This window comes from Pristis pectinata, chromosome 5 (assembly GCF_009764475.1).
Source record: "Pristis pectinata isolate sPriPec2 chromosome 5, sPriPec2.1.pri, whole genome shotgun sequence".
Classification (NCBI taxonomy): domain Eukaryota; kingdom Metazoa; phylum Chordata; class Chondrichthyes; order Rhinopristiformes; family Pristidae; genus Pristis; species Pristis pectinata.
The window spans coordinates 11,718,295-11,739,679 of record NC_067409.1 but is presented as its reverse complement, the minus strand read 5'-3'; the positions used below and the strand labels follow the sequence as shown (position 1 = coordinate 11,739,679).

The 21,385-nt window shown below is 40.4% G+C and overlaps 1 protein-coding gene across 1 annotated transcript in view; it reads left to right on the top strand.

The window, feature by feature from the left end:
- rheb (Ras homolog, mTORC1 binding) overlaps positions 1-19,451 on the top strand; it is a 55,838-nt gene extending 36,387 nt beyond the window's left edge. The window contains exons 3-8 of the mRNA XM_052016835.1: positions 4,523-4,589; positions 7,290-7,372; positions 10,634-10,690; positions 10,774-10,821; positions 11,989-12,070; positions 18,068-19,451. Of these exons, the coding sequence (XP_051872795.1) occupies positions 4,523-4,589; positions 7,290-7,372; positions 10,634-10,690; positions 10,774-10,821; positions 11,989-12,070; positions 18,068-18,160 (430 nt within the window). The 3' untranslated portion in view covers positions 18,161-19,451. The remainder of the gene's footprint in view (positions 1-4,522; positions 4,590-7,289; positions 7,373-10,633; positions 10,691-10,773; positions 10,822-11,988; positions 12,071-18,067) is intronic.
- The last annotated feature ends 1,934 nt before the right edge of the window (positions 19,452-21,385 follow it).

The following is a 21,385-nucleotide window of genomic DNA, read 5'->3' as shown; positions in this document are numbered from 1 at the left end:
TGTCCCTGATGACTACACCTGTAAAAGGTGCATCCAGCTGCAGCTCCTGGCAAACTGTGTTAGGGAACTGGAGCTGGATGAACTTCAGATCATTCGGGAGGTAGAGGCAGACATAGATGGGAGTTTCAGGGAGATAGTTGCACCTAAAAGTCAGGAGGCAGGTAGCTGGGTGACTCCTAGAAAAGGAAGGGGATTAGACAGAAGGAGCAGTGCACCCCTGTGGCTGTTCCATCAACAATAAGTATACTGTTCTGGATACGGCTTGTGGGGACGACCTACAGGGACAAGTTGTAGTGGTCAAGTCTCTGGCACTGAGGCGGGGTCCCTCATCTCAGATAGGAGGGAGGGTAAAGAGGAGAGCAGTAGTGATAGGGGATTCAGTAGTTCGGGGGACAAAGGAGATTCTGTGGGAGAGATCGAGAATCCCGGATGGTCTGTTGCCTCCCTGGTGCCAGGGTCCATGATATCTCAGATCGAGTTGTTGATATTCTCAGGAGGGAGGGTGAGCAGCCAGATGTCATGGTCCATGTAGGGACAATGACATGGATAGGAAGAAGGAAGAGGTCCTGCAAAGAGAGTTTAGGGAATTAGGTGCAAAGTTAAAGGACAGGACCTCCAAGGTTGCAATCTCAGGATTGCTACCAGTGCCACGTGCTAGTGAGGCTAGAAGTAGGAGGATCATGCAGCTAAATACGTGGCTAAGGAGTTGGTGCAGGAGGGAGGGCTTCAGGTTTCTGGATAATTGGGCTTCCTTCCAGGGAAGGTGGGATCTGTTCTGAAGGAGCGGTTTACACCTGAACTGGAAGGGGACTAACATACTTGCGGGTAGATTTGCTAGTGCTGCTCCCGTGGGTTTTAAACTAGATTTGCAGGGGGAGGGGAACCAGAGTGTTAGAGTAGAAAGTGAGGAGGAAAATGATCATGCGAGGTCTGCAGGTATGGACAGAAATCAAAGGTTTGTACATGATAGTAATGTTCTCAGGTGCATCTATTTCAATGCAAGGAGTATTGTAGGTAAGGCAGATGAGCTTAGGGCGTGGATTGGCATGTGGGATTACGATGTTATTGCTATTAGTGAGACATGGTTGCAGGAGGGGGCAGGACTGGCAGTTTAATGTTCCAGGCTTCCGTTGTTTCAGAGGTGATAGAGGGGAAGGGATGAAAGGGGGAGGAGTGGCATTACTGGCCAGGGAACAGATCACAGCTGTGCATAGACAGGACAGCCTGGAGGGCTTGTCTACAGAGGTCATATGGGTGGAGCTGAGGAACAGGAAAGGTGTGGCCACACTAATAGGGTTGTATTATAGACTGCCCAATAGTCAGAGAGAATTGGAGGAACAAATCTGTAGGGAGATAACAGACCGATGTAAGAAACAAAGTTGTAATAGTAGGGGATTTTAACTTTCCACATATTGACTGGGACTCCACACTGCGAAAGGGTTGGATGGCTTGGAATTTGTCAAATGGTGTTCAGGAAAGTTTTCTAAATCAATATATAGAGGTACCAACGAGAGAGAATGCAATACTTGATCTCCTATTAGGGAATCAGGCAGGTCAGGTGACAGAAGTATGTGTAGGTGAGCATTTTGGGTCCAGTGACCATAATGCAATTAGTTTCAAGATAATTATGGATAGGATAGGTCTGGTCCTTGAGTGGAGGTTCTAAATTGGAGAAAGGCCAATTTTGTGGAAATGAGAAAAGATCTAGGTAGGGTGGATTGGGATAAGTTATTTTCTGGCAAGGATGTGCTCAGTAAATGGAAAGCCTTCAAAGACGAAATTTTGAGAGTGCAGAGTTTGTATGTTCCTGTCAGGATTAAAGGCAAATGATAACAAGCATAGGGAACCTTGGTTTTCAAGGGATATTGGTGAGCTGGTTAAGAAAGAGAGAGGTGTATAGCAGGCATAGGCAACTGGGAACGGATTAGGTACTTGAAGAGTATAGGAAATGTAAGAAAATACTAAAAAAAAGAAATCAGGAAGGCAAAAAGAAGACATGAGGCTGCTTTGGCAGATAATGTGAAGGTAAACCCAAAGGGTTTCTACAGGTATAGTAAGAGACAGAATTGGTCCCCTAGAAGATCAGAGTGGTCGTATATGTGTGGAGCCTCAGGAGATGGGAGGTCTTAAACAGTTTTTTATTGCATCAGTATTTACTCAGGAAACTGGCTTCGTGGATATGGAAGGAAGGGAAACGAGCACTAGTGTCATGGAACGTATAGAGATTAAAAAGGAGGAGGTACTTGATGCTTTACAGCGAATAAAGGTAGATAAATCCCCAGAGCCTGACGAGATATTTCCTTGGACCGTGAGAGACTAGTATAGAAATTGCAAGGGCCCTGGCAGATATATTTAAAATGTCCTTAGCCATGGGTGTGGTGCCAGAGAACTGGAGGATAGCTCATGTTGTTCCATTGTTTAAAAAAGGCTCGAAGAGTAAACCAGGTAATTACAGGCCAGTGAACCTGACATCAGTAGTGGGTAAATTATTGAAAGGTGTTCTGAGAGAGAGGACATACAAGTATTTGGACAGCCAAGGGTTGATTAAGGATAGTCAGCATGGCTTTGTGCGTGGTAGATAGTGGTTTAACGAATCTTGTGGAGTTTTTTGAGGAGGTCACTAAGAAAGTATTTGAAGGTAAGGCTGTGGATGTTGTCTACATGGACTTTAGTAAAGCCTTTGACAAATACATGGACTTTAGTAAGGCCTTTGACAAAGTTCCACATCCCACATGGGAGATTAGTTCAGAAGGTTCAGGCAATGGGTGTCCATGGAAAGGTTGTAAACTGGATTCAAAATTGGCTAAGTGGGAGAAGACAGAGTGGTTGTGGATGGTTGTTTCTCAGATTGGAGGCCTGTGACTAGTGGTGTGCCTCAGGGATCTGTGTTGGGGCCATCATTGTTTGTTGTATATATCAATGATCTAGACGATAATGTGGTAAATTGGATCAGTAAGTTTGCGGATGACACTAAGATTGGAGGTGTAGTGGATAGCGAGGAAGGCTTTCAAAGCTTTCAGAGGGATCTGGACCAAATGGAAAAATGGTCCAGAAAATGGCAGATGGAATTTAATGCAGACAAGTGTGAGGTGTTGCATTTTGGAAGGACAAATCAAGGGAGGACATACACAGTAAATGGTAGGGCACTGAGGAGTGCGGAGGAACAAAGGGATCTGGGAGTTCAGATACGTAATTCCCTGAAAGAGTCACAGGTAGACAGGGTAGTTTAAAAAAAAAGGCTTTTGGCATCCTGGCATTTATAAATCAAAGTATTGAGTGTAGGAGTTGGAATGTTTTGGTGAGGTTGTGTAAGTCATTGGTGAGACCAAATTTGAATATTGTGTGCAGTTCTTGTCGCCAAACTACAGGAAGGATGTCAGTAAGATTGAAAGAGTGCAGAGGAGATTTACTAGAATGTTGCCGGGTCTTCAGGAGTTGAGTTACAGGGAAAGATTGAGCATGTTAGGACTTTATTCCTCGGAGCAGAGAAGAATGAGTGGTATAGACAGTTAATGCAAGTAGGCTCTTTCCACCTAGATTAGGAGAGAGAAGTACGAGAGGACCTGGCTTTAGGGTGAAAGGGGAAACGTTTAGGGGGAAAATTAGAGGGAACTTCTTCACTCAAAGAGTGGTGGGAGTGTGGAATGGGCTGCCATCTGATGTGGTAAATGCGGGCTCGCTCTTAACTTTTAAGAGTAAATTGGATAGATACATGGACGAGAGAGGTCTGGAGGGGTATGGGCTGGGGGCAGGTAAATGGGACTATCAGAATAATGTTTCGGCACAGACCAGAAGGGCCGAATGGCCTGTTTTCTGTGCTGTAGTTTTCTATGGTGGTTCCATTATTTTATCAATATTATTAAATTTCCCAAATTTATAGAAATTACACAAAAGGAAGTCAGTGGCTTTAAAACAGCTTGGTACACCCTAAAGTCATGGATGGCTCTGGCAAAATATTCTGTGTCATTACACAGTGCAGTTTGGTGAACTAGTTATATTTAATTGACAGGCTATCACCTGTACTCACTGGAAATGTCATCCTTGCTGAGCATGTTGATTAACATCATTAATCTCACAGTATGTTTCCTGTGCTTGGACAATAGGGATTTGTTTTTAATAATTTGTGATTATTAAGGCACTTAAATTCAAATAAGATAAAGAAACATTTATGAATACTCCGGGTTTTTGTTCCCAATTTTCCAGCTCATTTAATATTGACATCAATCTTGGCCATAATCAGTTTTGCAGGTGTAACAGTTTTTAAGAATGTGTTCACTGTTCCATTTGAAATTCTTGAAGCTGCTAAATTTAGCAAAGGCTCAACGGATTGCTGTGATCTTAATGCCTTGATGTTTTTCTCAAATTTCTAGTGATATTTCAAGTATACAATTGTAAATATAGGTGGCATTTGAAATTTTTCGTTAGTCTAAGTAACTATAATTTTAGAATACCTTTTATTGTCATTTTCAACTAAGTATGAAAGACTTGTTCTCTTGTAACTACATTTTTGTTTGTTTTTCAGCATTACCAAACTGATCACAGTGAATGGGCAAGATTACCACCTGCAGCTTGTGGACACAGCTGGACAGGTAAGAGTGTAGGGAAATGGATTTGATTCATACAATAATCTTGCATTGTCTGAATTTATAGTGCTGTACAACTTGTATTGAAATGCAAGCTAGTAAAATAATTCTGCATGGTTATAAGGGTAGTTCTTTCAAGTTTTGAAATGCTATTAGCTTGGGTTTCTGTCTGGTCTGATTGCTGTTTTCATTTTCCAGTCAGTGTGGCAAAAGGGATACATGTCAGTTTTGATGGTCATAACATTCTTCAATGTTGTCCCTATAAACTGAATTGTTATATCTGTGCAGGCTTTCAGTTTCTTTGAGGATTTTGAGTTTGTCCCTCTTCTGTCAGGCGAGTGAAATGACGCTCAATCTTCTAACATTCTAATGGCCGTGAAAGAATCAGTTCTGAGCTTTTAGCTTCACTTGCAGGTCAGACTTGGCATCGTCCCTAGTCCTCAACTGACAAAGGGCTTGACTGGACCAGCTTAGAGAAGCTAAGTTTCCAGCAGCTGATGGTAAGATGTTGCTAGCATCTGGGATGGACAGTGCTAAATACAATCATTGTTCTTTGGTATTGTCATCAACCTGTTTGACTGGCATGCAAAGGGTTACAGCTTTGTCTTATCAGCAGTACCTCCTGGCATTTTAACTTATTACTCAGCTGATCAACCCTTCGGCTCATGTGAAATGAGGTTTTGATTCAAGCAGCTATCCTGGCTGTTATAGCCACATGAAGGGCTAATGAACGTGTAGTTCAATTACTTGCAAATTTATTTTTTTGGTTGCACCTCCAGTTAAATTTTCTGACCTTTTGTTATATCTATCTTGGGATTTTTTCCCTTGAAGTGTTGATTTGTAGTTTAAACCTACTTTGGAAGGTTTATAATGCTTGCCCTCATTTGGTGAGCCTTAGCAACAAGTATGCTTTCAAAATCTGCTTCTTAGCCCAGCTTTAAAATGAATTAACTTAGCCAGTTACTTTCATTGAGCACTTGTCTTGATATGCTGGCCTAAGATGGCACAAATGTACTCTACCCCAGTATATTTGGAAGATCTATCACAAAATTCTGCAATTTTTGGTTTGCCACCTTGCATATAGAGTAAATAAATGGAGATGGCATTTTGTATACAGATAGTCTTCCTATATTGGTTTATTTTGGTCTTTTGTTCCCTTTTGGGCCCTGAATGTAGCTTAAGACACAGGTGGGGAGAGAGGGTTTTTGAATATTAACAGACCTTAAAGAAGTTTCATAAAATGGTGTCCCTTGAATTGTAATTCCAAATCATGCTGCATAGTTTAGAATACCTTCAGAGTAAGAAAGACTGTGCTGTTAGTAAATCATTAAAGAACTCAAGTTGCACCTCCCATTCCCATTGAATTACTTCAGTTTCTGTTCTGACCTGACTGATGTGCCAGGAACATGCTAGTAAGATTTATTGATACCAATTTCAGTTTTTTAATCCTATCGTCAGTTGGCTGCATTCCCACCCAAGAAGATAAGTATCCTTGTACATGTCTGCAGTTCCAAATTCCATTCTAGGTCCCGTTTACATACTTGTCTGCGTTGCTTTTCCAGGAGACTATCTGGGATGCAAACTCTGCTTCTTTAAGTGACAACTCTCTATATTTCATTTATTGCTGTGCTGTTCTTTTCTGACATCAATAACTAGATGAGCTCAATCTTTTTCCAGTATAGTCTGAGAACAACCCATCCAACCTCCTCACCCTAACCCACGATTCCATTTACTTTCCTAGTTGAGGGAAGAATTCAAGTATGCTATTTATTCATTCAGTGTTGATCTGCAGGTCCCATCACCAGAATCATGCTTTAAAAGAGCCATACTTGCATTACTTTACCCCCTAAATGTCAATTAATCTATTTGTTGTCCCTTCCCCATACCCTAAATTCATATTTTTATATTTTGCCTTTGACTGCCTTGCCTGACTCTCATCTGTGGTTCAGATTGACAAAGACTCTTGTCCACCTCTCAACCTATAGTGGATCTCACTTCATTGTTAACTGTGGCCTTTGAAACCTTGATTTGCTTCCCTCCCTTGTCTGCCTTGCTTGTGCCCGCCACTCTTTTGATCACCTTGCCTGTTTCCTCTGACTGCATATTTTGTGTCCTTTTTCCACATACCACATGTTTAATCATGTCATCAGTTGTCTGCTAATTATTCTGCTGCATTGTTTCGGCTTCTGCCTTTGAGCTTATTCTTATGACATCTAACAATGTTATAGATGCCATATAAATTTAAGATAACCAGATTATGGGCTTTAATACATTATCTGTAAGGTAAGTATGCAGGAACAGATTTGATTTAATAATTTAAAGCAATAGTACTTTAACCTTAAAAACTATTCCAGGATGGGTTTAGTATGGGCACTTGAATTTCCCACCTTCATGATGGCATTACATAATTCCCCTGCAGAAGTACTGGAATGTTTATTTTACAACCTAAATGTTCGTCTGCTTTGTGGAACTTCAGTAGACCAAAGGCCTAAAGAAAGGAATAAAATTAAACTTGCTATTAAAGCTTTGTCATTGGTGGTGGCCGACAGATTATACAGTGAACTTGAATTCTTGTGTAGAAATCCTTCCTGAGCAAAGTTGCAAGTCATTATTTATACTTTGCTTCTGAGTCTAACATTAGGCAACTTAATAAATATTGATGAGTCATTAGCCTGACATCCTGATATTTGTCTTTTTAACTATTAGGATGAATACTCTATCTTCCCTCAAACATATTCCATAGACATTAATGGGTACATTTTGGTGTATTCAGTTACATCTAACAAAAGGTAAGCATTTCCATTTAATATTACTCACTTTTAGCTAGATAGCTGCATTGGTTTGCGATGGTATATTGCTGCCTTAAGGTGGCAATTTGCACAACACATTATAGTTGGCTCAGTTATTATTCAGCATAATTCAGAAAATGGCCTGCTTTTGGGAAAAAGTGCTTCTTAATGCAAAAGGCAGAGCTAGTAGTTTTCCAAAAGTGCTGAGCAATGTGGTTGCAGGGTGTTGTAGTGATTGCTTTAATGTTGTACAGCATATTAAAGAATCATTCCTACAGAATAACATTTGCAAAGGCTAAAATATCTTCAACCTCTATCACAATATTGGTATTGATTTATTATTGTCACTTGTACTGAGGTACAGTGAAAAACTTGTTTTGTATACTGTTTGTACAAGTCAATTCATTACAGTACATTGAGGTAGTACAGGGTAAAAACAATAACAGAATACAGAGTAAAGTGTCACAGCTACAGGGAAGTGCAGTGCAGGTAGACAATAAGGTGCAAGGTCAAACAAGGTAGATTGATGTCAAGAGTCTATCTGATCGTATGAGAGAACTGTTCAATGGTCTTACCACAGTGAGATAGAAGCTGTTCTTGAGCCTGGTGGTTTGTGCCCTTGGGCTCCTGTATCTTCAGCCTGACGGGAGAAGAGAGAATGGCCCAGGTGGGTGGGGTCTTTAATTATGCTGGCTGCTTCACCAAGGCAGCGAGAGGTATTGACAGTCCATGGAGGGTAAGCTGGTTTCCATGATGCACTGGGCTGTGTCCCCAACTCCCTGGAAGTTTCTTGCAGTCCTGGGCAGAGTAGTTGCCATATCAAGCCATGATGCATCCAGATAGGATGCTTTCTATGGTGCATTGATTAAAAATTGGTGAGTGTCAGAGGAGACATGTCAAATTTCTTTAGCCTCTTGAAGTAGAGATGCTGGTGAGTTCTCTTGGCCATGGCGTCTACGTGGTTGAAGCAGGACAGGCTATTGGTGATGTTCACTCCAAGGAAGCTGTCAACTCTCTCGACCTCAGCACCATTGATATACTCAGGTGCATGTATGCTGCCCCCTTTCCTGAAGTCAATGACCAGCTCTTTTGTTTTGCTGACATTGAGGGAAAGGTTGTTGTCATGACACCATGTCACTAAGCTCTCTATCTCCTTCCTGTACTCCGAATCACCTTTATTTGAGATACGGCCTACAATGGTGGTATCATCTGCAAACTTGTAGATGGAGTTAGAGCAGAATCTGGCCACATAGTCATGAGTGTATAGGGAATAGAGTAGATGGCTGAGGACAGCCTTGTGGGGCACCAATGTTGAGAATAATTGTGCTGGAGGTGTTGCTGCCTATCCTCACTGATAGCAGCCTGTTGGTCAGAAAGTCAAGGATCCAGTTACAGAAGGAGATGTTGAGTCCCAGGTCTCGAGTTTGGAATTAAAGTATTGAAGGCAGCTGTAGTCAATAAACAATAGTCTAACATATGTGTCTTTATTGTCCTGATGCTGCCAGAGATGAGTGTAGGGCCAGGGAGATGGCGTCTGCTGTAGACCTGTTATGGCGGTAGGTGAATTGCAGTGGGTCAAGGTTGTCTGGGAGGCTAGAGTTGATGCGTGCCATGGCCAACCTCTCAAAGCACTTCATGGTGGATGTCAGAGCCACTGGTCGGTAGTCATTAAGGCATGTTACCTTGTTTTTCTTCACTACTGGGATGATATTCAATATGATTAGTCTTTAATTTTCTTGCATTGTGTGCTCTATATTTAATTTTTAATTTCCATTGACAAGGACAGTTTATTGGGGTTAAATGGGAAACTTCCATCTTGTCAACTTTGTAATTGCTTACATTACTTAAGAGCAGAAAGAAGCCATTGAGCCTATATGTCATTCAACAAGGTTATGGCTGTTCTACTTCTGTGCCATTTCCTTGCCCTATCTTCATTTCCTGGCATTCCTTTAATGTATAGAAATCTGACCATTTCTGTTTTGAATGCAGTTGATGACAGAGCCTGAACTTTTTAAGAGGATGAATGTAAAGTATGAATCCAAGGTGGGGGAAAAATGGCCTTTGCCACATATGCATGAAACTTTAGGATTGTTTACAATATTAAAAAAAACATTCTGCCTAGTACAGAACTGAGAATTTGTTTCAGGAATGCTGTTTTGCAAGTGGGAGTAGCATCTATTAATTTGAGAATGTAGATGGTTGTGAGATTTACAAATCCATATGAATTCTTCATTTTAATATGCCCACACAATTCACCAAAGAGGCAATTAGTTTAGGGCTTAATTATTTCACAAGTTGAGCCTTCCAGAATTTTAGTCAAATCATATTTACATGTATAGATCTGTTTGGATGGCCTGCAAAACAAAAGCTTTTCTCAGTACATGTGATAATAAACCAATGCCAATAAAGTAGCCTTCCAAATGTACATTATTTAGGAGTTTTTAGATTGTAGCTTCAACAATAGCTTTGATGCAGGGGATACTACTGGATATTTTTGGTGGTTGGAATTGCAAGTCCATGCTGTAGACTATTTGTTTTACAGTCCATGTCTTGGAAGTGTGGGAGCCTAGCTGCTGGATTAAGTTAAACATAGAACATGGGTTAAAGGAGAAGTTAAAGATTCTTTATTTCTAAAACTTGAGGAAAACTATCCATCAAAAATAAAAACCTAATCTGAATTTGAAAATATTGTTACTTTTGAGTATGTATAGCATGCATTGTACAATTGTCTTACTGGAATGATTGTTGCAGTCCAAGCGTTGGTGTAATTGAATCATAATGGGAGCATTCAAAGGAATCCAAATTCTGTTTCATTTATCGTGCCAATGCTCTTGCATTAGCTGGAAAAGGATTGCTTCATATGGTAGGGTTACTCAGAGTATAGACCCTTTTAAATCAGGACTGAACATTTAAGTCTAATTTGACTAAAATCTTGAAAGGAAATTCAATTGGGAACTTCATTGACACCTGGTTCTGTGCTTTCCTGGCATTCAACCTCTAGATAAACTTAGTCAGAATTGATCCCCCTCTGTGCTTGTGATAAAGCCATTACAGAACTCAGGAGTGTTAAAGCTGTAGAACTACAAATGTGGCTTGCCTTCATTAGGGGCAAGTAATACTTCAGTAAAATATCATTTAATTTGAGATTGTGGAATTATTTGAAGTAAAAGCTTCTGTTTTGAGTTTCTACCTTGCATATTTGGCTTGAAGTCTGGTAGGATCAGATCAAGGTGTAATGATTTTATCTTTAACATTTTGCAGTTTTGAGGTGATCAAAGTGATTCACGAAAAATTGTTGGATATGGTGGGGAAAGTTCAGTAAGTAAAATAAAAATACAATTTTCAATATTCAGATTTATTTCTACATCAGTCATTAAGTTGTTTATGTTTTTATATTGCAGAGTGCCCATTATGTTGGTTGGAAATAAGAAGGATCTACACATGGAAAGGTGGGTGGTTATTATTATTTATGCATTTTGGAACTACTGTTCCAAATTTCTCAAGTGTATCCAAAAGCCCCATATCAAAATGATCACATTGGTTTATATTTAATTTAAAAGATGAATTTAGGCATCCCAAACCTAACCACTGAGCTGCCATCGAAACAAATTTTTCCAGTTTTCACATTTTGACCACTGGCCAGCCCTCTGGTCATGCAGTAATGAAAGAACGTGTATTTGTCTAGCCATCAATACCTATAGTATTTACCTGAATAATTGCTTGATTTAAATCTGAAGGAGCTAGCAACAGGCTCCTCTGCCTTCTGAGCTGGTGTTTCCTCTGCTGCTGAACCTGCTTGCCAAGAAATGATACTGCCAGAATTTCAGAGTTAAATTATCTCTAGAACTGTGGAAAAGCTGTTTGGCATTGGACATATAGATTTTTGAATTGAGTAGTGATACCAATGCACATGAATTTAAGAAATTAAATTAAATTTGCAGTTATTGGCAATTTTGTAAAGTGGTAGTTGAGAAATTAAATTTTAATTCAGTGAATTTAATCTTAATTTTCAACTGCACAAATTTTGAAAATGTATCTACAATATCTTTTACTGTAGTGTATTATGCTAAATTTCCCCATTAATGGAATTTCAATTTTACCTCGACACTAAATTTCTACATCTTTTCACTGTAACCAATTGTTACCAATTTATTGTAAGGCTTTTAAATTATAATATGCAGTATTAGAATGATGGGATGGCATTACCTAAAAATAAGGGGTTTTGGAACTTCGATTCATTCGATATTGCTGTTTCAGGTGGAAACACAAATGGAGCCAGCTGAAGGGAAGGGAGGGTCAATCTGGAGACAGCTAGGAGGGTGATAATGGGAACTAATACCCTCAGTCCACCAATCACCTGCTGGCTGGCCGTCGTCTCACTTTCCCCTCTCCTCTATGCTGGTTGTCTTCCCCCCTTACTCTGTTTTGATGGAGGGTTTTGGCCTGAAACGTCAAAAATTCCTTCCCTTTGGATGCTGCTTGATCTGAGTTTTTCCAGCAGATTGTTTGTTTCCTTGTATTTCTACAGATGGTTTAAAATTATTTTGCATCTTTTCATCCTAATCTGAGAGAATTGCAATTAGTTGATTTTTCTATGTTTTTAAAAAATTTTTTAGGGTGATCAGTTATGAAGAAGGGAAGAGCTTAGCAGATTCCTGGAGTGCTGCCTTCATGGAATCCTCTGCTAAAGAGAATCAGGTAAGGATCACAAAGTTATGAAGTGATTCTGAGGGATTTGAAGTGACATTCTCTTTAAATTGCAAGGTGTTTTGTCTGGGCTGCAGCATTAAGTTACAGCTAGACCATCCCTAAAAGTGCTTCAATGAAGTACTTTTAACATGCAGAATTCTTCTATGGAAATATGACAGCCGGCTTGTGCATAGCAGATTCCTGCACAAAATGAAATGGTTGGATTTTCTTTACACGGTTGTTCATCAATTAATATTGCCCTAGGCATTTGAGGAGCTTCTTTTATAAAAGCATATTGTAGATGTTTTGCAGAATAAGTCTTGGTTTAACACATTGTCTGAAATACTGCATGTCTGGCACTAAAACACTCCCTGGTACGGCACTGAAATCTTGCCCTGAAATGTCAGGTGAAATCAAATGGGGCTTGAACCCATAAACTATCCACTTCTATGGCAAGAGTGCAACCACTTGATGCCTAAATATGTGTCTAATACAGGCAAAACCTCGTGCCACATCTAGTACTGGAGCTCTGGGGTAAATTCAAACTTGATTCAGTTTCTTAACAAATCAGTTGGACACAAATTAATTTGCACAACCTTTGCCCACTTAAGGAAAAATGTTAGAAGACCTTAAACTCAAATGTTTAGTGCGGACTCATTGGGGTAAAGGGCCTGCTTCCATGCTGTACCTCTGTGGTTGAGGTATGGGACGCTTTCCTTTACTAGCAGACACGCTAGAAACGGGGAATTTGTGCTAGAACTCTTAACCCATCTAAGGAAAAGGTTGCTTGAGGACCTCAAACTCAGCATTGTGCTCAGTGTACTGGGCAATAGTGATCCCTGTTCTTCTAAACAGTTTGGAGATGTGTGCTACTTTACAAGAGAGGTACCAAGGTACCACTGATTTTGGGCTTCACAAAATCTTCCAAATCATTTGACAGAATAAGCAAATGTTAATGGCCTCTCCTAGGCCAGTATTAAGGCTCTATGCTTGATGGATAAGCAGCATCAACCATGTGCATGACACCAGACCTTGAACAGGACGCACCACTCTATTCCTTCACTGCAAGGAATTTCCAGGGCAGAAAAATCTTCAAGGGTGTTGCCTTTTGGGTGGGGGGGTTATGAGAAGAGAGAATCTACTGATCTGTCATGGGAATCCCTTCCCCAGAATGGTCAAAGGGAGCACAGAGTACCAAGGAAACAGCTGGAAGGAGAGTAAACCCTCAGACAATCCATCCATTCTCCTCAGCAAGCAGCACCTGCCCCGTCCTTGACAAAGTCTGGGTCAATGATCCCAGAACCCACGGGGCTGGGGCGAACCAAGTCATTCCTAGAGCCCTGAGGGACTGCCAAAGGAGAAGAGTTGTGAGCACAGACCTCCATACCCAACTTTTCTGCAGCACAGCTGTAAGTTGAATGGTAACCGAAAATTCTCGGATCACTATGTACTCTCAGCAGCCACCAAGGTCACCTTAACCTGTTGTGCTTGTCCAAACACTGGTGTTGGTGTATTAAATAACATTTTAGAAGATTCATTTGTGTCCCTGGATGTTTCAACACTTCACGGCTGATTAATTACTTTTTGCACCAATAACAACTCTAAAATGTAGTGAAGCAAAGACTTTTATCTCATTTGTGATTCATTGCCTAAATTTCTCATGGCCTGTTTCCTCCTCATGAGCTGTTGCCAGGACCACCACCACTGTTGCATACACTTGTCCAGAAGCAGTGAAATTCCAAACAAAAGCAGAAAATGCTGGAAATGCTCAGGAGCTTGGAACTGCTAAATCGTCATTGACCTGAAACATTAACTGTGTTTCTTTCCTCACAGATGCTGACAATTTCCAGCACTTACGACTTTCTCTCCTTGATTCTCTGTAGGAATGCAGAAAGGGATGGTCATCACGTTGAGGTGTAACTTTAATAGACTTGCAGAATTGCTTCCAAATCTCCAGTTTACAACTGATTTGAAAACAATCACCTTTGCCTATACAACCTTGCTGCACTCCCACCCAAACCTGGTCACTATGACTCTGAAAACTATAGGATTCTCTTCGCTTTCAAATCCATCTGGATGGGTATCCTAACCTTTGGGCTCTCCTTTAGCTGCCTCAGCACCTTTCCAATTGAAGTCGTACAGCATGGAACCTTTTCCCCACTGAGTCTGCTGATTATCAACCACCCATTCGCACTAATCCTATGCTAATTCCACTTCATTCTCCCCACATTCCCATCAATTCTTCCCCCAGAATGCTACCACTCACCTACACACTAGGGGCAGTTTAATGACCAATAATCCTACCAATCCACACATCTTTGGTATGTGGAAGGAAACCTGAGCAGCTGGGTGAAATCTGTGTGGGCATAGAACATGCAGTCTCGACACAGACAGCACCCGAGGTCGGGATTGATGTTGGGTTATTGGAGCAGTGCGGCTAATTGTGCCACTCTGCTACCATAGCATGGTCCAATCAGAGTTTAACATTCCTAAACCTCTTACCCACTCCATGTTTACTGCGGCAGTAAACCTGGTTTACGTGGACTTCAGCAAAGCTTTTGACACAGTCCCACGTGGTTGGCTGGTCCAGAAGCTAAGAGTACATGGGATCCAAGCTATGTTGGCAAACTGGATCCAAAATTGGCTTGGCATTAGTGGGCAGAGGGTAGTGGTTGAGGGGTGTTTTCCTAACTGGAAGTCTGTAACTAGTAATGTGTCTCGGGGATTGGTGCTGGTACCATTGTTTGTCATGACTTTGAGACTTTAGGTGGACTGTTTGGAAGTTTGCTGACCACAAGCTGGTGGAGTCATAGATTGTCAAGAAGGTTGTGAAAGGATACAGGGGGGCGTAGATCAGCTGGAAAGTTGAACAGTGGTGGTAGATGGATTTTAATCCAAACAACTGAGGTAATGCATTTTGAGACGTTAAATACTAATAGAATTGGGATGTCATGTTGCACTTGTACAAAACATTGGACTGCACAGAGTATTGTGCACAGTTCTGGTCACCACACTACAGGAAACTTGTAGCATTGGAAAGAGTACAGAAGTCCACAGGATGTTGCTTGGAATGGAGGGCTGCAGTTATAATGAGTGACTGGATAGCCTAAAACTAGAGGGTATGGATGTAAGGTGAGAAGGGAGAAATTTAAAGGAGATCTAAGGGGCAGGTTTTTCAGGGGGTGGCGGTTATATGGAGTGAGCTGACAAAGGAGGTGAAGGCGGATACAATTACAATGTTTAAAAAGTCATGTGGATAGGTACTTGGATAAGAAAGGGGTAGGGGTATACTGGCCTAATGCAGACAAATGGGATTAGTGTAAATGGGCAGCATGGGTGAATTGGACCAAAGAACCCATTTCTGTGCTGTACAACTAGTTATGATATAAGCATGAATCAAATCTCTTGCCCATCAGCTTACAGGGAAGGATCAGTCTCCAGAAGTTGAGAGAGGCAATAACCTTCATTTCAGAATCTAGTTTATTATCACTGACTTGTATGTCATGAAATCTGTTTCTGTGGCAGCAGTATGATGCAAAGACATAAAATTTCCATGAATTACAAAGTAGTGCAAAAAAATAACAAAGTAGTGTTCAGGGGTTCATGAACTGTTCAGAAATCTGATGCAGAAGGGAAGAAGCTGTTCCTAAATCGTTGAGTTCATTGCAAAGCCTAAGTAAACCTTCTACTACTGGCCCAGTGCCACATCAGTGAGTCTGCAGATTCATTGCTGCTGCATAGGCTGATTTTAAACACCCATCAATTTTCAGCTTGGCAGTTTAAAGGCCACCCTAAAGGCAAGTTTTGACTGGCTTCAATTTTATATTAAAAGTCATGAAAAAGGAATTGCAATTAACATGACTCAGAATTAACTGTAGGGTAATCTGAAAAGCCATGAATTTATGGTACTGAATTTAACATGTATTAACCTTGAACATAGAAGAGTACACCACAATGTATGTGCTGATCATGATGCCAATCCACACTAATCCCATCTGTCTGCACGTGGTCTGTATCCCTCCATTCCCTTCCTGTTCATGTGCCTGACTAAATGCTGCTTAAATGTTGCTATCATATCTGCTTCCACCACCTCTGGCAGTGTGTTCCAGGCACTTACCACTGTGTGTGCACGGAAGAAAAAGAAACGACTTGCCTTGCAAATCTCTTCTAAACTTTCCCCCATCACCGTAAAGCTATGCTGTCTCATATTTGACATGTTCGCCCTGGGGGAAAAAGACTCTTGACTGTCTACCCTATCTATGCCTCTCAAATTTATAAACTTCTATCAGATTTCCCCTCAGCCTCTGGCACTCCAGAGAAAAAACAGTATAAGTTTGTCTAACCTTGAAGCCAATGTTCTATAATTCAAGTGAACTTCGTCACCCTCTCTAAAGCATTCACGTCTTACGGGGGTGACCAAAACTGCACACAATACAAAATGTGACAAATACAGAACAATATAAAACCAACATTTTATAGAGCTGCAACATGATTTGCCAACATCATATAAGGATATGTGGGATGTGCTTCCAGACCCAGTTTTCGTTCCCTTTTTTAAAGACTGTCCAACACTATAAACACTGAAATTTGTATGTCCAGTGTATTTGAATTTTAAAATTCAAGTTTATTATTAAATGTGCCTCTCTGCCTCCTTGGTTTCTACTGTTTTTAGGCTTTCCAATAGTCTCTTCCCTGCTGCCCTATTCTAAAATTCTTTTCTCCCCTGCTTGCTTGTCCAGCTTCCCCTCGATTACTGAATTTAGAAACTTTACAATAAAAGGAGGCCATTCAACCACTAATCTCTTCTAGTGCCAGGCTAATGGTCCTGCAGGTCCTAGCTCAACTATACATACAAGCGTCATCTAAACGTGGTAAGAGTCCCTGCTTCAACCAGCCTTTTGGGCAGCGAGTCAACTTTTTTTTTAAAATTCTCATCCCCTCTAGCTCTAACCAAGCCCATCTCTTTGGTTTCCATCCCTCTGCTCTGCCTTGTCCCCTATATCTACAGTTGTGCATGTTACCTCCTTGCAGAGAGTTCCACCTTCTGACTTCTGACTCAGTTACACAACTGATGGGTTGGAGCTTTCCCCCTGGCTGTCAGGTTTAGAGCAAGGGGTTGCAGTCTCAGTACATGGGAAGGTGTTTGGGACTGAGATGAGAAGTTTCTGTACTCTATTCATTGAACCAGTGGAAGCCTCTACTCAAAGGTCAAGTTATTGAATATATTTTAAGGGGAGCAAGATGCAGAAGACAGCAAGGGATATGGGAACGGCAGGAGTTTGAGGTACAGAATCAACCATGATGACTGAATGGTGGAGCAGGCTTGGCAGGCTGATTGACCTATTTTGCTACATTTCTCTGTTATGTAAGTGTCATTATCAACTAAGGAACCTAGTGAATGGAATTCAACCTATCAGAGGCACACAAAGAAAAACAGTGCCTCACTTTGCTAAATAAAATGCCAAACAGTAAGCATGATGAGCTGAAAAGATTCACTACTATCTTGGGTTGCAGCCAGGCAGTGATGATCATTATCACTGGTATGCACAGCATTTATTTGCCTTATCTAATTCCACATGTGGCAGTGTTGTGGCCACCATGAAGCCTTTCAGTCCCCATGAAGGTCCGACAGAGCATGAAACTTTTTGATACAAGCTCAGCTTGCTGGCATGTTTCTGGGGGAGAAGCAGCTGAATTGACCACATTTATTGTGGCTCTACAAGCATAGACCAATGTCAGGACGGCAGGTTTCATTTCCTTAAAGGACCAGAGTTTTCCCAACAGTCTGGTAGTTTCACAATCATCATTGCTGATGTTGCCTTTTTATTTCCAATTCATTTAATTAACCAATGTAAATTCTCCAGTTCTGTGATGTGAATATAAACATGTTTCTAGATTACCAGTCTCAAAACAACCTATAAACACCTCTGCAACTGGACAAGAATCTTCCTCAGTTCAATACAACTGATCACTGGAAATCTTCAAATGTTTTCTCCTCTCTTTCAGACTGCAGTTGAGGTGTTTAAGCGAATAATTATGGAGGCTGAGAGGGCCGATGGAGGATGTCAGCAAGCAAAATCTTCATGCTCAGTAATGTGAGCTCCGAAGATGACCCTGAAACTGCTTTACTTGAAGAGGCGTATTGCCACTTTCCCTTCAAATAAAACTCTGCCTTTCTTTTTACCAGTTCTACAGATGGTCAGAGACTTCCTTTTTCTTTCCTCACTTATGTTGAATTCTGACCCTTTTGCAAATGGCTTCACTTCTGCATAAAAAATACTTAATTCATATTTTTTCGAATTGTATATTGTATTTCTAGACTAGCAATGAATAGTCATTTGCCAACATTCATTTTCCATGTAGTATGGATGTCAGTTGGAAGTAGTTGATTGTAAACTTCAAGAAAACATGCATATTGTTACACTACTATTTACACGCAGGCTTGGATATCAGTGCTTTTCTTCATGTGTTGTACGTATACTTGTAAATAAAAGTTAGCAGCAAACTGATTTGTTTTTAATACTTGCTGGTAGAAATATACTGTTGTAAGACTTTTGTTTATACCAGATTCTCTGTATTATACAAAGGTATTTTAAAACAATCGAGATGGGTTTTATTTATGAGCCTGCATTTTGTCCTTGCTATGAAGGCAGCTCATGGGACCCTGACGTTGACTGACATCTGCTTTTTGTTCTAACTAGTGTATTTTCTTTTTTTTAAATCATTAAAACCAGTGAAGACAACCTTCATTGAAAGTCAATAGCTTGCTGCGTGTAGATTTTCTACTGTGTATTTAAATGGGGTTTCAGCAGTCTAAAGGTTGAGATTTGGGAGGTATAAAATGCAATGCAACAAATTGTATATATTTAAGAAATTACCATTTCAGCTGGTGTGATTTTCTTTTTCTTCAAAACATAACGTGATTGATTAATGTTGTTGACAATCTGCAGTAGTACTATTGCCTTATAATCTACGTTCTAAGCCCACCACCCTTCAGTTATTACTTGTGTAGGTACCAATGCATAAACCTTCACATGGACTGCCTTTAATTCCATTGTGTAGCACTAGTCAGTGAAATCAAATTAGTTGCACATTTTTCCTCCAATCTGTAAGCTCCACTGAAGGGTTGGTAATGTCCTATTCAATCATTTACTGTAATTTCTACATACAGGGTAATTTGAAGTGGGGTTTAGTCCATGGTAGATGAGATTTGCTCACTGCAGAAATGCAAATATTTGTGTTAAGTTAAAATAAGTTGAAAAGTTAGTTTGTCTAGTATAAATTTGTTGCGATCCCTACTGATCTGTACACTTGGGCAATGCAATTTACAACACATGATGAAAATATTGCTGTGATTGGTCAGAAATGCAATAAAAATATTTTACTTTCACCTCATTTGAATGATTGCAACTAATTGAGTGGCTTGATTTGGAATTGGTGTCATTGGCAGAACACTTCTGCTTCCACACTGATCAGAAGCGAGTAGCTCAAATCAGCAAGAGTGGGCACCTTTAAAAACACCATTCAAAAATCACTGGTCTTTCTAATCACTCCATGCCCAAGTTCGCCTCATTGCTTGGGATACCTACATGGGCTGCATTTATTAGAGTTCCAAACTAATATGAAAACTAAAAGTGTGGTAAAGAAATATCTTTTAGATTTGTGCCAAATTGCAAGGGTACAAAATGGTATGAAGAAAATAAACATTTAGCCATTGACTTCAAATATTGAAATTAATACCTTGTGTGAAAGGCTAAGGAAGTTTGTGCCTCACAATCATTAATTCTGCACCCCCCCCCCCAAGCACAGTGGCTGGTGTGTCCTGCCTACAAAATACATTGCAGTCATTCACCTAAACAATTCTCATAGCATCCCTCCCCCACCCCAAGATCTGAGCCTTGCCACCAAGGTGGGACAAAGATGCAGTGTTTGAGGAACAAATGAGATATCAAGGGATAAAGCAAAAGTGCAAGTCTGATGGTGTACAGCTGTGGAGGCCAAGTCATTGGGTATATTTAAAGCAGACTTTGATGGGTTCTTGATTAGTAAGGGCATCAAAGGTTATGGGGAGCGGGTAGGAGAACGAGGTTGAGAGGGGAAAATACATTAGCCATGATCAAATGGCCTAATTCTGCTCCTATGTATTGTGGTCTACCAAATATAGCAGCAGGCGATTAACTGCCATCTGGTGGTTGAAGTGTGCACCTGCAGGTGTAACAGCTAAAATTAAATGGAGCATGACAGCAAATTTAATAACTGCTATAATATGGGGAGCAAAAGAGCATTAAGGTGCTAAGTAGTTGTTAGTAGGTAACAAAACTATCTCGGGCAGTAACATCTTTGTACACTCAATGAACCAACTAAATTTATGTGCCTATTTTTGTATGGATCAGAAACTCGTAATTTGATTAGGTGTCAGAGACGCTCTTTACGGTCAATTTATCCTATCATGGTGGAAATGCAGCCTTGTGTCTAACTAAATAAAAAATATGCTTTGGTTGGGAAAAAGTCAATAGTCTGATTTCATTGGATATTTATTTCAGATACAATAAAGAAAACATTTCCTTGTGGAAAATTTGGATTGTTTCCAAATTAACCATGCAAGATTTCCCAAGGAACTGGTTTCATCTGATACAACTCAAACTTTTGACAAAGTAAGGAAAGTATCTGTGTTGTATACAGGATTATCTGTGCAGATTATATAATCAGTCTTGGGCCAGTATTCCTGCACTTAGATTGGTTGGCCGCCAGCAGTGTGTTATGATTGGAGGTTCACCACTCTTGCTTTGTTCAAGGGAACATTAAGCACAATGCCCTATAATTGCAAATTAGTGTAGTTCAGGAATATGGAGCAATACACAAAACACTGGAGCAACTCAACGGGTCAGGCAGCACCTATGGAGGGAAATGGGCAGTCGATAGCTCTGAGTCGAGACCCTTCATCTGGACTGAAAGAAAGGGGAGATAGTCAGTATAAAGAAGTGAGGGGGAGTGTCACCAGCCAGCAACAAAAGAAACACACCGAGTCATGATTCGGTGTTAAAAACTATTTTATTAATCACTACTTATGATAATACGTAAAATAAAAATGTTAGTATGTTAGAATTCAAAAATGTTAAACCTTGAACATTAATCCCAAAAACTAAACTCTTCGTGTGTGTGTGGCAAAGTCCCAAACTCCAAGTCCAGGAATGGTTCTTAAAGTTCAGTTCCGCAAGCCATAAGGTGAAAACATGAGCAAAGGCTTCTTCAACAACCACCGTTGTCTGAAGATAAGACGTAGACATAGAGAAACATAGAGAGAGTAATTACGAAGTCCAAATG